Source organism: Gymnogyps californianus, chromosome 13 (assembly GCF_018139145.2).
Source record: "Gymnogyps californianus isolate 813 chromosome 13, ASM1813914v2, whole genome shotgun sequence".
Lineage (NCBI taxonomy): Eukaryota > Metazoa > Chordata > Aves > Accipitriformes > Cathartidae > Gymnogyps > Gymnogyps californianus.
The window spans coordinates 11,960,844-11,978,530 of record NC_059483.1 but is presented as its reverse complement, the minus strand read 5'-3'; the positions used below and the strand labels follow the sequence as shown (position 1 = coordinate 11,978,530).

Here is a 17,687-nt window from a genome sequence, read left to right as displayed (position 1 = left end):
CTCTCTATATAGCATGAAGTCTTGCTCTTATTTGCACTCCCAACCTGAAGAAAGCAAGCTCATCTGTCTGGATACGGCCACATCCTACAAACACCTGCTTCCCACCCATCTTGTGTCCTAACAAAGTCTGCTGTTTTATGTGTCCCCCCAGCTACGACAATGAGCCATTCTTTGACATCCCCATTGGGGGACGAATCCCTGACCTTGTGCAAACGCCAACAAACGAGAGCGAAGAGGAGTGGAAATGGAATGACCATGAGCAGGGATTTTCTGCATTGAGGCACCCAGGTACAGCCCAGAGTCTGGGAACATTTAGTAACTTCACTCAGTGCCAGTTCTTTCTTCTCTCCACCCTGACTTAAATTCCCCCACTCATCTCTAGCTTGTCTGTCCCCCATCTGCTGGCAACATCTGCTAATCTGAACTATATAGGTTATCATCACACTTACATTGTTATTTTCCAAACCAACTCTACTATTCAACTTTGGTTTTGGAAATTGGTAAGTCATGAATAAGATTGTGTGGAAAAAATACTCTCCTTTTGTTGTCATAATTATAGTCATAATGCTTATGATTTTACACAGCTCCTTCTCAAGCTTTCAGTTGCTGTTCAGAACTTCAAATGCTATTTGAAGATCATGTCAGCCATCACTGAAATGCACCACCTCTGGGGTGGAATGCAAGTGATTTTAAGAGTGAGATATTCCTCATGGCACGACAGCTCAGGAGAGAAAGTACTCTGTATCCAGCTAGTTACAAAGTAGGCAGGTTTATAGAATGAGGTGGAACCTTTAATACTTAAATAGTTCTGTTTTGCTTGCCATGTATAAAGTCAGCACTTACCAGCATCAATAGCTTTGTAAGACCCAAAAGTAATAGTGCCACCTATTGCATATCTTGACTTTTCTGAGAGGGATAGTACCTTAATACCAGCAAGGATCAGCATTTCTTAGCTTATGGGATCGAGCAAGGGTATTATTACTTACATGATTTACACCTGGATCTCATTCTTACAAATATCTTTATTAGTATCAGTTTATTAACTGTACAATAGACCCTGTGAGGGCTGCATTTTACTTGACAGTACTGATCAGATTTCAGAACAATTATTGTATCATCTAACAAGAAACAGATTTGCAAATAACTGAGCTCACTCTCAAACTTACTCTTCAGGTCTATCCAGATTATGGGAGCTATATACATATAACTTTATAACTAAGTATCATTTACTTTTCTCTCTCATGTCCTGGCTCTTCTCCAACCCTTTGTGTTCTGCGGTTCCCCTGCTAGAAAAGTGCGTGTGCAAAGAAAAGGTGCTTGGAAGCGTCACTGACTTCTGTCAAATGAAATATGCTTATGGTAAGTGGGTAACATGCCCTCAAGGTATGATAATTTCACAGTGTTCTCTCTATGCATGTTATTAGCTGATAGCTATGAAAAATGACAGGACTGGCTAAGTCATGAAATAAGAGATAGGATTTCTTCTGCCTTTTTTGTCTAGTGACATGTCCAACTTCTGATCAGAACTGAATAGCATTTTTCATGCAAGGCTCCACCGTGTCTCCTTTCCACCCAGTTAGCTCCTCTCTTTACAGCAGAAGGAGTGTGAGAATTGTAACTCAGTGGAATGGTTGGCCTCTGCATCAAGAATAAATGACAAAAACCTTGCATCTAAACCACCATTGGTTTTTGCACTCGTTATGCAGGTTCAAATGGCCATGCTTGTTTACCAAGAATGTATTTAATGCTGTTGTTTATGAACACCTGGTTCATGCCATCACATAAAGCAAGAAAGGAAAGCTCTGGGATCCAAAGGTTTCACGTGCTTGTGTCATGACACAACAAAGCCTGCTTGTGGGGCCCATCTAGATGAGACTACCCTGCCAAAAAGTTATGGGATCCTATTAAATTAAAGGAACAGAAATTTATCATGGCAACCAGATGTTGGGCCACAAAACAAAAACGCTTTTTCTGGTTTGTTGTGCAGTCATGGAATTTTAGCCATGTGACGTGCCTGCAGTCTGATGGGAAACTTCCTGACTTCCTTCCTGTAGAGCAGACAGTCCCTTCCCACAGGACAAAATTTTTGAGAGGCCAGTGTTAAAGCTCAACCAAGTTTTCAAACTGCAAAATATAAAGCCTGGAATCAGTGCACTTAAAATCAGACTGTTAGCTGCTGATCTGTTTTTTCCATCCTTCCTATGTATACATACAAGTGCTTTCCTATGATTTCCAAGCATTTGACATCAGCCCATTAAAAAATAGTTGCTAAATAACATGGTGAAAGGATCAGTTAACCACTTCAATAGAAAAATCTAGTTTTTCTTCTCCAAATTTATTTAGAAGAACCATGACTGAAGTGGACAAGCATTGGAATACACTTTCTGTACAACTGCAGTGTTTTTTCATGTCTTCTTTCAAGGTGTTAAAATTCTACCTTTTAGCAGCATAAACCAAAATTCATTTAGAAATTCATTGTTGGTCTCTATCTTGATATGTTTTCTGGCAGTGATAAAGGCAAGAATCCTATCAGCTCATGACAAGGGGACCCATGCAGAAGTTGTTGTGAAAGTAAAGAAGGTCCTGAAATCAGGCAAAGTGAAAATTGCTCGGAGCAACAGAAGCATTTACCCAGAATCCTGGACGAACAGGGGATGTACATGTCCCATTCTCAATCCTGGTAAGGACAAAATGCTTACCAGCTGTTTTCCTTCCCCTGTAAACCGTGGTGACAATTCATTATGAACATTAGCTATGGCTACTCAACACTTCCCATTAGTCTTTCCGGGGCAGAGTCCTTTGATTCATCCACACCAAAGAGGGAGTCAATAGTCAGCTGCAGTAAAAGCACTTTCTTATCAGAGAACAAAGTTTTACCAAAGAGCCCAAACCTCCTGGAAATGTTTTACTTTCAGTGACTTTATTTGATCTTCCAGAATATTTGTGACTAAGAAGAATGTTTGTGAGAAAAAAAAATCTCTGTATTTTTATGTCCAAAGAGTTTTCTTCCTCACTCTCTATTCTCACATCATGCTTTACTTCTTTTTCGAAAAACTAGAAATCATTATGAAAATTTTGGAAACTGGAGGGAATCTAACTTCTATGCTTTTGTAATGGTTTCAAATAATGAAAAGTAAGTCTTCCTTCTTTCTTCTACTGTAAATTATAGTGCATTCAATGGTTTATTCCATCAAAGCCTAAAGCTGACAACCTGCAGCATATTGGAAACCTATCATGAGTGGAGAGCATAAAACCAAATTAATTTAATTTCAAACTAAGTAAGACAGAGGAAAATCTTTAATAATTAGAAAAATCATCTTTTAACTAAATAAAGCCCCTCTTTTTATAACCAGTTTAGGATAGGTCTCTAGGTTTGCTCTGTAAGCATATTCTATTAGAATGATCCATGTTTGTTCACTTTTAATTATGGGAATCTCCCTGCAGCAGTGGAGTGGAGAAGTAGGGTAGTGGAAAGCAGTAACTTTCTCCCCAGCTCTGCTGCAGGCAGAAACATCACACTATAGACTGCAAAGCTCCATACTAGTGCTGAGTAATGTTATCAGTGGCTGAGCAGATACATTCCTCAATTCAGCCTTCCCTATTGCTGCCTTTCCTGCAATACAACTTAGTGGACCACAGAGAGAAATACGTTTACTTGAACAACAGCTAAAATCTCTGGGTAAATCTTGGAATCCTGCAAATTTGAGCCAGGACTCTATTTTTTCAAGTAGAATCATAGAATCATTTAGGTCAGAAAAGACCTTTACGATCACTGAGTCCAACCGTAAATGTAACACTGTCAAGTCCACCACTAAACCATGTCCCTAAGTGCCTAAGTAGATGCTAGGTGCCTAATTCTGGCAGATTTTGATTACTCACAGATTTCTTCACATCACTGGAAGTTCCAAGTCTTTGGGACCATGTCCTGGGATCAAATCCCAGTAAGACAAAGACTTTGGGTATCATTAGGGTGACTGGTAGTGTATGCTGGGGATCATGTTTCATTATTCAACCATACACCACAGAAAATGGTGACTTGTCATCATTCTAAAAGCAGCACCTGATAGAAAAATTACCCCATGTTTTTTCCTCTGAACAGATTAAAGACATATCCACGGAGTGAAAGGAATTCCTTGTGCTTCACTTAAAATGTTAGGTTTAATCTAACCTTTAAGACAAGTTCTCAGCTGAAATTAGCCACATACAAGAGACAGCTGTTTTAGGAAAGGCCATGTCAAATCAAACTTGGTATGAATTTTTCCTGTTATGGCAAAATGACCTGTACTGTCTCAGAAACAAATTTTGTCTTCCATTGTCTGTATCAAGGGAAAGACTGCATCTGAATTAGCATTGAAGTGTAATACGGACCCTGAGCTCTCTTTTTGGGGGTAGTTCTTGAATTCGCACTTAAAATTTTTGGCTTAATGTAGTCCAAATAAGTAAGGTGTTTTCCTGTACTTACACTCCAGTGGCACAGTTGTGCATAATTAAGTATTTACCAGTGCTCCCTGTGAAACTGTGGGAGCCCTGAATCAGACATGAATAAAACATATTGCTTAATATGATGAGAGTACATCTGATCCTACACAGATTTGAAGAGGGAAAATATCACAGGACATTTTTCTCCTTTGTACCTCTCTAGCTCTACTTTGCACCTCTTTAGAAACATAGGGCTGAAGACATATGACTCAGAAATTTAGGTGCTCGAGATACAGATGTTATGCCATTGCCTCTTGATATAAATTAAAGCTATGGACAGGTCCCAATCACTGACTGCAGTTCTGCAGATTTCAACATATTGCTTGACTGAACCCCTGCCCCAAGATCACGGTATGCCCTGACTCATGGTAGAAACTTTACTTTTTCTCTCTTCTTGGGGCTTTTACACCCACCTTTACCCTCCTTTCTATCCAAGAATTAGCAGTTGCTTCCCAGCACACGACTTTCAAGAATGAGGGCAGTAGTGGCAGGAGGGGACAAAGGTGTAAGTAGCAGCCACCAGATCCCTGCAGACCTGTGTGCAGAACCTCACACATAACTTGCCATGGGTGCCTCACTTTCTCTAAATTCTGATCAATGAGGCAATTTTACTTCCTACAGTTAATGCAACACAAAGAGTGCTTATACATCTACGAAGGCAATGGCGTGATTTTTTTAGTAGTACTTGTTTCTTGTCTCCATGTGTAGTTACCCACTTTTTTGTTCACAGACCTCTTTTTTGAGGCCCTGCTACCTACATCTTAATGTTATAATCTAGGAAGTCTGGCTTACTATTTTCATATATAATACCAGCTTCCACATCTGTTCAGATCAAATTCTGCTACTCATCATACCTATACAGGCCAGGAGTAATGCTACTGAAGTACATGGAGTTACAATGGCTTAAAACAAAAGTCAGACAGATCAGACTCAAACCTGGTCATCTGCACATGGAGGTGTTGAATTTGTAAGTGGTAAGGCCACTGGAACTAAATCAATTTGTAGTTGTAATTTCTGAGCATAATCATATGACAACACTGAACCTGTGTGCCCAGGAGTCAGCACTGACAATATGCATGTGAAAGTATGTATACACACAAGACAGCACACGGATAAACTGGATGAAGCTAGCTAAGATGCTAAGATCCACATGAAATAGAGAAATTCTGCATTTAGTTCTGTTTTCTTCTATTTATTGACTGAAGTTTTTCCCTTTTTTTTTTTTTTAACTAGGTACTGACTATCTTATAGCAGGCCAGGAGGACTCTAGGACCAACAAACTCCTTGTGAACATGAACAGCCTGGTGAAACCCTGGAAAGCATATTTGGGAAAACAAGTATCAGATATTCTTCGAACTGGGTGCAAATAATTTCTGCTTCAGAAGTTGCAGTGCTGAACTTTGACTTTTAGTAACACTGCAGTGAAAGGTGTAGTTAGTTCATGCGTTTCCATTCAACATGCTCCTAGCTGAAGTGATGAAAGCAGACTTACCATCCTTTCTCCTTTCACGTGCTTAGACAGGAAACTGACTGCTTTTTTCAAAAAATGCACAGCCTTATCATACAAAATTAACTAGTGCATCATACATAGGTTACAAGTCAGTTCTTAACTTGAGCCTGATTCCACACACCCAGAGAATCATTTTACAAGGCAAAACTAAATATATGGATTAGTGTTTCCATACTTCAGGTCAGAGCCTGATATTAATATGTATAAGCTGCTTATATAATGCATTCATTACTTGGGTGTAGTTTTCTTTATAAGTGACCACTAACAGGCAGCAATTTCTTTCAGCTTTACAAGTGGCATAATACTAAACAAGCATGTCAAATAATACTTATTTAAAAGAGCTCAGATTGATTTAACATCAGACTGCAATTATGCCAATATAATGGGTTGCTTTCTAGAAGACAATATTATCCCATTGCTGAACAGAAACAAACTAACATGTCACTTATCTTGGGACAAGTTCCTTCGTAGATGTACATTGCTATCATCAATGCTTAGCGCTGAGGTCTGCTGCAGAAACCGCCTTGGCTCAAACTTGATTCCAAATCTAACCCTTGCTCTCTAAGGTCATTTTGCTCTTTGCTGTAGTACTTTAGTCTGTAACACCACAAAGGTTTCACAGTGATTACCACTAAAAAGCCTTAATGCTAGTAAAGAGCCAAAACACGTGAGGAACTAGCAGCTGCTCTAACATTGAGACTGTAACACTACAAAAGCTACAAGGCAGAAGCAGGAGGTAAACGGATTGGCTGGACTGTGTATTAAATGAGGTAGCTATAGCTCCTGTGAGAGCAGCCTGGCTATTCAAACTGTGCTCAAGACCACTGGCATTTGATTGCACTTAGCGCTTTCATTCTGCTTTATTTCTCTTGGTCACACTTCAGGTTAAGATACTGAAGCTAGGCTTCCTTCCCATTGTGCCTGAGGATTATTTTTCCCTCCACAGAAGTATAGGAGTGGTAATATCTGCACTCTAGGTAAAAGTAGTTCTGTTCTGCAAAAGCATTCTTTCTAAATCAATTTTACCCTACCCTATAGTAATGAAAAGGTAGATGCTTAAATCATTCCTTAACACAGTATTTTGAGGAAATTGTAGTTTAAGACCTGCATCCCCTGTTTAAGGACTCACAATCAAATGAAGCTGGTTGGACCACATTCCATCTTCAAGTAAAGTAGAAATTATGAGGAGTCAGTCTATTCTTTCAGGGGGTTACAGAGAAAAAGCATGCACACACGCTACTTCTGTGTATTTCTATTCCATGTCTATAATTTTTTAATGCTCTCAGGAAAGAGGAGATATCTTCATCTAGCACTGTCTGACTGGCACATGGAGTATCTAGAAAAACCTAATACTAAAGCAGAATGATGGAAGTCCCACTCTACAACTGAGGCCATCAGTTTCTCCTCTTTATCACTGGGAACCTGAAAAACCAGCTTCTTTCATTCCATTTGTTGCTGTTTTCCTTTTAACTTCATATTAGTTCAACAGCAGAAAAATCCTCAGCTCACTTGGAAACGGATGACAGGCAGATATTTACAAAATAAAAGCCCTACTTTTTTCCCAACAGTGTTTCTTCCTCCCTCCTTTTCAGGAAGTCTCCCCTCCTCCATTGCCACTGCTTTCCCTCTTTCACTTCATTATTTATTTGTTGTTACCTAAAGTGGTCTCCAACAATGTGGCATCTCCAACAAGCTATTTAATTAATGCAATAAAACACTTTTTAACCAAGGAATTTGGCTTAATTTGAAATGTCAGCTTACAGAAATTAAGAGCATAGCAACTACTTTCTTTACTGTCTCCAGAAATCGCCTCACAACAAAAAGATTGACTAGTTCTCCTTCAAAATATCAATAAAAATAAAGATGTGTAGATGAATTTACAGTCTGTTCTCAAAGGGCCTTTCAGAATAAATTAAAATCAAGTGTAGGTTTAGAACTAAGCTCAGGAACATGCTTTTCAACAGAGGCCATTTTACCTGCAGGGGATCTTATTTAATGATTATCATATTCCATTTTGGTTCGTAGTCAGTACCATATTAAAGCAAATGCCCATATTCCACTTTTTGTGCCAGATTGGTGATTTTGTGAGGAGGGTAAACATCTGCATAGTTCCTTTCTGTGGATGAAAGTTATTTTTTAACATGGTCATTTACAAGCATTTCTAGCTACTGCTATTAGAAATACTAGTTGGAACAAGAATATTGATACCCTGGTGTGTTCTCTTGGGGTCTACTAATGACTACCAAATGCAAACACTGTTGTATGCAAACAAGATAGTCATCAATATATCACACATTTCAAATATCTCAAAAATAGGTGATACACACACACACACTTTAAAGAAAAGTGTAAAGCCAAGTGGAGTGGGGGAACCCAAAAATATTCAGCTAATTTCTTCTCTTCCTTCTAATTTCCCATTCTTTTTGAATCTCTAATTTACTTGCTGGTACCTGTATAGCTAAGTCTACTTCATTCCTTCCATTAGTTAGAAACATTGCACAATTTGTTCCAACTACTAGCTTGCGTTTAATGGTTTTGCTCTACAGAGTAGCAGGTATCCCATAAGCATGGAATTTAATTTGAAACTGAAAAATGAAAGCACATTAGGGTGAGTCAACACTGCAGGTTGACTTTTTATTGGTATCACTACTTCTGCTATCAGGTATCTGAGTTCACAGAGAAGAAAAATGAAAGAATAAAGTTGCAACTCATATAGAGCTACCACATGCAATCTCTTTGTTCTGCAGTGCTACAACCCGGGTAGCCTGTCTGAACATAAGTATCTAAACAGAAATGAACTGCATAGATCAAGTTAGAACAGCTATTGATTAAAGAAGAGATGAGAAAGTTTAAATTGATCACCGTGAGACTTTGGAAAGGAAAAAAAGTTATTTTCTTGTGTACTGGTACCTGAAATGAAGATGAGCATGAGACAGTGCAAGATGCCAACTGTCTTCCTAGACGAAGCTGTTACATACTCCTCAGAATAAGCAAACAAGGTCATACACAGTAAATTAAAAGAACTACCACAGAAGGTATGGTATTCCTGTACCAAAAAAGAATTTTGTAGGGCTGTGTACAGTATCACATACCTTGTGATCCTCTGCGACTGGGTGTCTTAGGTGTCACAGTAATACAAAGAATACTAACATGGGAAAAAGGATGCATTTGCCCAATACAGAAGTGGCTGGACAGCTTCTTTTAGTACGTCTAAAATGGGACCTGTCTTTAAAATGGCCACATGAACAACCCTACAGAATGCAAACAGACAAGGTGTCTCACAAGCAGTAGCAACCACATACCAAACAGTAGCAATGATGTATCTCTTGGAAATCCTGCATAAGGATGAAATAAAAGCATTTACCCACAAGAAAAGAAGTCTGGAAAGCTGTAGAAAATTTATAATAGGGCAGGTGATAGTTTGAAGCAGAAGCACATGTAACTTTTCAAAGATCGCAGCAAACTCAGGATTGCCGGAGGTCCCAGTAGCTCTCTGTAACAGCTGTGCAGCACGTGTATCCATGAATATATGATCATTCTGGCAATGTGGACCCTTAAAGCTTCAAAGTAGTTCATTAAATGGCCATTGTGAGTGCTGAGCTCTAACTCCAGTGTACCTACATATTGCTGCTAATGCTTCTCCAGCTTCTGCTCTTGGCAAGCAGCTAAGAAGGAAAATGTACCTAGGTACAACCTTTGTGCACTGCTCTTCTGAGAGTGGCTCACTGCTATAAAGAATAAGTTTTCTCTGTAGCATTTACCATGTCTCATAATTTTTCCATGCTGCTTGATGTAAGCTTTCTCTGAATTGATATAATTCACATGATGTGCTCCCTCAAGTCCTCCAGACCTGGAAAAGTTAGTGTGTTATTTGTTATGTGTTGTAGCACCTTTTTTTTTGTACTTAAAACTTCAATTAAAAATACTCAGACACTTATATTGCTGTGAGGTTTGGGATCTATTTTTAAAATTTTAAACCATGCAATCCTCAAACCACATGCACATTAATTCTTTTTAAGTTAATAAACCACAAACATTCCAAACATCAGGTTCTTGCTTCGATAGTGTTAGCACAGAGCCAGGCAAATGGAGAAAAGCATTTAGCTAATAAGGCAACCAAGATACTTGTTATTTTCCGACTGAGCAACTTCCAAAAAAAGTACATTTGGTATGAGAACATGTACAGATTAGAAACACAAAACAGGTACAGTAAATCTATGTAAATGGCATGTTAATTCAATAACTGATCAAAACCCAATCCTGCAAAATCTTACATATAGGTACTTGCAGGTGCTTAATTCCCATAAAAAATATACACATGAAGTTTTACTGGTTGGAGATCTAATGCGGTCTAAAAAAAATACTTAACAGGTCCTAAAACTGCTCCTTTACACAGAGTTGATTTGTGGGATGCAAGGCATGATAATAGGAATGCATGACAGGTAGGTAGAAGATGCCCTACCTATAAGTGCTCAGAACTTAGGTAGATAGAAGTCTGCTCGTGTCAGTCTCCATACTTAAAATCAAGCCAGCGTATTACAGAGACTTACCCTTGCAACTCTACATTATAGTTGCACTTACTCTTCGGGGTCCTGTACAAGTTCTTACCTTACCTGTATATTTCTGTTGAGAAAACTGTACCTCTAAGACCCAGTCTTCATTCTTCACACATTAATGACACGATAAAGATTGCCATCATTCTTTTGTCTTGCAGCTTAGTGATGAGAAACATTATGATGTACCACTTTCAAATGCACAGGTCTGAGTCTCAAAAGTGAATTTTGATCCAGGAGACTGTCCTTGTATATTGGTACTAGATAGTAGCTTTATGTCAGGTGTAGTGCTTGCATGACAAGTAACACAGGCCAACATGGGACAATGGGACAGTACAAGTTCTCAGGCCCTTGGCTCTTCTCCATTTGAAAAATAGTGAGTCTAGCTCTGAAAATATTAACTCCGATTCATTTGTAACATGCCCTTCATGAGAAAAATCACACGCATTGAGAATATTTCAATCGTTAACTGTGCAGGTAACACCCATTAATAACATCTGTACACACTCTCAATATAAAAACATAATGGTTATCAACTGGACTAATTCTAAATTAGCAGCTTCACACACAGCATGGGAAACGCTAACAAGCATGGCATCCAACTATCAAATTCTGCCAACCTTTGCTCGTTCCATGCAGGGCCAGATTGGAAGAAAATCAGCTGGATCCAACCTAGTTCATTAGTTTAGGTTCTTTATGTTGCAAGGAGAAAGAAGAGATGGCCCCTTCGGCCAGGTAAGGGAACAGAGCCAATACCTGTAAGGAGAAATGTGACTGGCTGTAGAGGAAAAGGAAGCAATACTAGTATTTGGGGGCATACAAGAAGGGGACAAAATAGAAAGCAAACGGAATAGGGTGGAGGCAGCAACACTCTCGTAACAGTAAGAAAAAGGTCAGAAACCACAGATGTAGACATCAAACTCCCCTCTTTCATACAGCACCCTATGAAGGGAATGAGTGCATTATGAGGGGATGCTTTCACCTTCTTAGGAGGCATAAGGAACTTGTCACATTCAGAAACAAATAAATCAACTGGACCTGTCATCAGATCCGGTACAACAAATCCTATGTCCACTTACCCTTCACATCATTGTTGCGGCATGTGGGTTAATCTGCAATGTGCAATCACTACAAATCTTCCTGTGCTCTTTGTTTTGGCTATAACAGGGCCTTCATCAGCTGTCTGCTCACAGATATATCAATACCAATTTGTAATAAGCTATTTGTAAAAAACCAAACCAAAACAAAAAACCCAACCAGAAAAACAACAGCCAATCCCCAAACAGTGATCCGCCCCTTCTGGCCAACTCCCCCCAGTTTATATACTGGACATGACATCATATGGTATGGAATATTCCTTTGGCCAAAACCAGGACAGTATATCAAGCAGCAAACACTGCACTCTCCACAAGCAGGACAAAATATTTAATAATTTCAATTAAATTTGCAAATGGCAGATAATTAAGGAACATTCCAAGGATTTGGAGTGACTTCAATTAAATTAGCAAATGGCAGAAAATTAAGCAATATTCCAAGCATTTCAGTGTGTTGTACAGGGCTACTTTCAGTGGATCTAAATGCATGAAAAGGCTGTTCCAGCTTGAACCACTGGATGAGTGCACAGGGTACTCTAATCATAAACCCTTGTGCTTCTGACAGTGATGGGTGCAAAACCGATTGCAAGCTTTTACTAATGCTATCAACATGTTAATAGCAGCAGTCTGAACTACTCAGGATGTCTTAGTAGAAAGAGTTATGTATTACATTTACTAATATTTCAGTATTTTAGCAGTCTTTGACCTATTTCTTGGCCTTCATAGTATCAAGATACATCAATATTTGAGAGAGAGAGATAAGCTGCTGCTGCTTCCATGCTCAGCTACAGATCTGTAAGTGTTGAACTAGAATTCTAGTCATCTTACTCTATGCAGTCAGAACTAGCCTACAGTGAAGAACATTAAAACAAAAAGGCCTAACATCTTACTGTTTCAGGCCTTGAGAACCTCATGCTCTAGCTATGAATTCACCACCAAATTACCTCGTTTGACATTTTAAATAACTTCACACTGATCCATGAACCATATTAGGTACTAACTTGCATTAGTGGGAAAGAATTACAACATTGGTGTTATAATCATTGCTGCACTTTCCACTCTTCCTCTATTGGGTGGGTCTTCTCTCAAGTTGTCAGTATCACTAAGAAAACATCAGCTCCAGAGGGGTTAAAAGCAGTTGAAAAACAACTGCAGACAGGCTGGTGCTGTTCAACAAAATGAAGTCATGTCCAATGAATAGAGCTGATTAAGAATAAATGACAAACTGCTGGTAGCTTCTCTACACTGTCCCACACTAACACTGCTAGAATTTTCATTAGAAGTAAAACAAGAGTCTAAGAAGCATATAATATCTTTTTTTTCTTCTCTAGGAATAAGAAAGTAGGTTCTACCTATTTAGGTAACAACTTTCCTCAAAGAGATTCATTGACGTGTGATCAGATAAGTGCCTTAGATGAACAGGAGACATCGCTGTAAGGTTTAACAAGGACATTCTCAGTAAGAACTGCATAGGATATAGATCTTGTTTCCAACACAGCCCTGCCAAATCCCCAGATCTAATGATCCTTAGAATAAACTGCAAGATAAACATCTCCCTCTAGACACCATTGCATACATCATTCCTGTTGCAGGGAAGAAGGGAAAAAAAAAAGGTCATTTTCGCACCTGAAGCAAGGTCATACCTCTAGGAAAGTTACTAAACACAAGTTAAAGTTAGGTCTTTGAAATGCAGGTAGGCTGTAATGCAGAGAAAAGCAGAAAAAAATTAATGAATAACTTTTAAACACATTCTAAAAATGCAATTTTATCTAATCTTAACCACTTTTCAGTAGTTAACTATATTTTAGAATATGTTTTATGTTAAAACAATCACCTATAAGAGACAAGTTTTATAGGCAATCTTTAGCCGCATCAGGAGATGTGACACATGCTCTACTGATTCAAGTTTAAGTTGACTGCAGGAACAACCCCATCCTAACAAGCACATTATCACAAGTTATGCATGAATTTGTGGCCTACAACATGCAGGGGTTCCAGCCAGTTGATAACAGTCTGTCTTAGTTTTGGCTGGGATAGAATTAATTTTCTTCTTAGTAGCTGGTACAGTGCTGTGTTTTGGATTTAGTGTGAGAATAATGTTGATAACACACTGTTTTAGTTGTTGCTAAAGTAGTGCTTAAGTTAAGGCTTTTCAGTTTCCCATGCTCTGCCAGCAAGCAGGTATACAAGAACCTGGGAGAGAGCACAGCCAGGACAGCTGACCTGAACTAGCCAAAGGGATATTCCATACCACGGAACGTCATGCCCAGTATATAAACAGGGGGGAGTTGGCCCAGAGGGGCGGATCGCTGCTCAGGCATCAGTCAGCAGGTGGTGAGCAATTGCATTGTGCATCACCTGTCTTGTCTTGGGTTTTATTTCTTTTTTTTTGTTATTCCTTTTCATTACAATGATTATTATATTATTATTATTATTCTTAGTTAGTATTATATTTTATTTTACTTTAGTTATTAAACTGTTCTTATCTCAGCCCACAAGTTTTACCTTTTTCCCCGATCCTCCTCCCCATCCCACTGGGAGAGGGGAGGAGTGAGCAGCTGCACGGTGCTTAGCTGCTGGCTGGGGCTAAACCACGACACAGTCCTACCCAGCCTTCAAAACTATGGCTTGTTTCACCACTGCATTAACTCCAGATTACAAGGGTGTGCAACAACTGAAGAAGAATGATTAAAACTGGAAAATTGAAGTATTACATAGTAATATTGTACAAGGCAGTATTTTAGGAGCAATGATAAAAGTCTGTAGGACGAATACAATTAAAACCACCACTTTTTATTCTAAAAACTAAATGGATACCAACCAACTGGTATTACATCTGCCCGTAACTGTTCAGGCTAAGTAATTTGTATTAAAAACATATTCTATTACATGTAGAAGTGCTTCATGCCTTGTTAACAGTTCCTTTTAGCTAAACTCTAATAAATATTTAATCACACTCAGCACGTCAGTTTTTATGGGACAGAGATCAACTAAAAGGCATAGAATTAAATAAAGAGCAATTATTTCATAATTAAAGCTTTCCTTGTCCTCACCAATGACTACTTTTGACTTGCCATACAAAAGCACCAGATACACCATGCATAAAATCATTACAAAATGACTCCAAGCAAGATTCAAATGGCTTTGAGCCATTACTACTAATCCCTCCCCCAAGAATCAGTAGCTCACTGATGGCAGATAGAGACCCAAGACATTATTTATGCAGAAAATAAGAAACACATTAGAACAAGACAGCAATATGCAGCTGTCCTGGTTTCGGCTAGGACAGAGTTAATTTTTTTCCTAGTAGCTGGTATAGTGCTGTGTTTTGGATTTAGTAGGAAAAGAATGTTGATAACACACCGATGTTTTTAGTTGTTGCTAAGTAGTGTTTATACTAAGTCAAGGATTTTTCAGCTTCTCGTGCCCAGGCAGCAAGAAGGCTGGAGGGCACAAGAAGCTGGGAGGGGACACCATCAGGACAGCTGACCCAAATTGGCCAAAGAGCTATTCCATACCATATGACATCATGCCCAGTATATAAACTGGGGGGAGTTAACTGGGAGGGGGGATCGCGGCTCGGGAACTAACTGGGCATCGGTCAACGAGTGGTGAGCAATTGCATTGTGCACCACTTACTTTGTATAGTTTAATTCTTTTAGTATTGCTATTGTCATATTATTATTATTATCATTATCATTGTTTTTCATTCCTTTCTGTCCTATTAAGCTGTCTTTATCTCAACTCACGAGTTTTTTTCCTGATTCTCTCCCCATCCAGGGGTGGGGGGCAGTGAGCAAGCGGCTGCGTGGTGCTTAGCTGCCGGCTGGGTTAAACCACGACAGCAGCTCTAAGTTTTGTATCCAGACAATAAAAATGCAACTTCTTATCATCTGCTTATTTCACAAGCTTGCCACATATCACCAGGGATCATTTTACCATCTTTATTACACACTAAAATAAGTACTGATTGATTTTAGATTTAAAATGGGAGCATGCAACTGTAAGAAGAAAATAATGTAAACAAAGCAATGCTGGGAAACATAATAGAAACAAGGAGTTACATTATCTATACACAGACAACTGCATTAGTTTACATAGCAAAAAAAGAAATTCCAGACAATTTATTTTTTCCCCGTTCATCTGGAGCTAAAAATAAGTCTACTACTAGAGTTGGAAAAGAAATTTCTATGTAAATTCTGTAATACTTTCAAGGGATATATAATGGTCAAGAAAGACAACTTGACCCTAAAATTGCATCATCAAAATCAGCTGCAGCGTCCACACTGAATAGCCCCTCCTTCTTTACTTTCATGGGTCCAAGGAAGTGGCAATATGTATTTACTGTTGATCTACCTTCTAATTCCTAATCTTTCACTGAAGTGCAAGCTATACTACTACATGGTTGTCACGAACTTAAAATCCAGAAGGAAGTCTGACTGCATTTTACTTCTCTTAACACAGCAAAACACAAATTCCATGGCAGAAAATGTACTCTTAAGAACTAAATCAGAAAACAGGAGGGTCTGGACCCTGTGTCTCAACATATAGCCCTAATTCCTTGTCAAGCAAAACTTTATTACTCTTTTAAGTTTTTAATGGTAAAAAAAAAGAAAAAAAAGTCAAAAATAGATCAGGCTGGCACTCACAGCAGGAGCAGAAGCAAGGGGCAGGGAGAGGAGAGAGAAAAAAAAAAAAAAGAGGTGAGGAGAATGAACAACTTTTTTTTTTTTTTTAGCCCAAGTTACATCACTTCCACTTTTAAGGGATTATCCAGAATGCAAATGCAGTGAAGTGATGACAGTTACGCTAGTTTCTAATTTGACAAGGATAGGAGGAAAAGAAAGTGATAATTTCTACAAAGACCTCTTTAGGATTAGAGCTATGACTTCCTTTCTCAAAACACCTCAAACACATTACACAGCATTTTTCACAGTTTCTGACGTAAGGCCCTTACACATATTCCATACTTGTACTGGATCTAGTACAACAGGTTACCAAGCCACAGCAGAATCAGAAAGAAGCAACTCCATCCTAAACACGCCTTCAAATATGTTAGATTATATGCTGCAAGTTCCCTCTGTCAGTATTAGGTTCAGGTCCCTAGCTACTGTGAGACCAGGATTCTTGCATTTTGTTTTGTGCACAGATGCTATAAATACTGTTACAGAGGATAAATCCAAAACCTGTAGAGCATTGAGGCAACGTGGGAAAGAAAAGCACAGCAGAAAAAATAGGAGGCAAGCCATTCTTAGAACAGAGCACCCCTTCACAAACAGCTCTTGCTTCTTCACAAGTAACGCATTGGATTTCCATTTGAACAACCAAAAGCTTGGGTGCATGTGATTTTTTTTTTTTTTTATTTGGTGCCCAGTGTTTATCTGATTGCCTAAGATTTCATTTTCATGGTCCAATTGCCTATGTGCCAAGGTTTATCACTGCTGCTTTTGTGCCCATTTACTCAAGTTAACTTGGCATTTGTCTTCCTACGCCTGAAAGAGTCACACTGAGAAGCTCTGTCACACTTTGCTTCTTTTAAAAGAGATGCTGAGAGTACCTGCTATCCATGCCCTCAGAACTGAGCAGTTGTCTGCCACTTTATTGCCTACAATTTTTTTGAGGATCCAACAGTTGTACTGAAATATAAACAGCTCAAACACACTGTAAAATTTAACAGAAATTCCCCTCAAACATTCAGAAGCATCATCACTAACACTGAAATAACTTATGCAAACAACAAGATACCAAGACATTACATGGAAACAATGTTGCTGAGGGCTCAAGACTGCTGCCCACAGAGACAGGCAAGTGTTTAAACATCACTAGACTTACTGGGCTGCATTATTGCCACTACAACTTTTTATGCTTTGGTTAAGTTAACCAACACATAAGGAGAGAAAAAAAAAAAAAAAGAAAAACAAAAACCAACAACCAACCCTGCAAGGAACAGTTACTAAAGCCACAGGTACTATTTGTTTTCTAATACAATTCTCACAGCCTACATTTTGCTAGGAAAAAAAACAATGTAGCATTCCCTTATCCACAGGTATT

At 38.8% G+C, this 17,687-nt stretch overlaps 1 protein-coding gene across 1 annotated transcript in view; it reads left to right on the top strand.

The window, feature by feature from the left end:
* Positions 1-7,965, top strand: part of LOC127021509 (netrin-4-like) — a 55,408-nt gene extending 47,443 nt beyond the window's left edge. The window contains exons 7-10 of the mRNA XM_050904614.1: positions 152-288; positions 1,291-1,359; positions 2,510-2,680; positions 5,713-7,965. Of these exons, the coding sequence (XP_050760571.1) occupies positions 152-288; positions 1,291-1,359; positions 2,510-2,680; positions 5,713-5,849 (514 nt within the window). The 3' untranslated portion in view covers positions 5,850-7,965. The remainder of the gene's footprint in view (positions 1-151; positions 289-1,290; positions 1,360-2,509; positions 2,681-5,712) is intronic.
* The last annotated feature ends 9,722 nt before the right edge of the window (positions 7,966-17,687 follow it).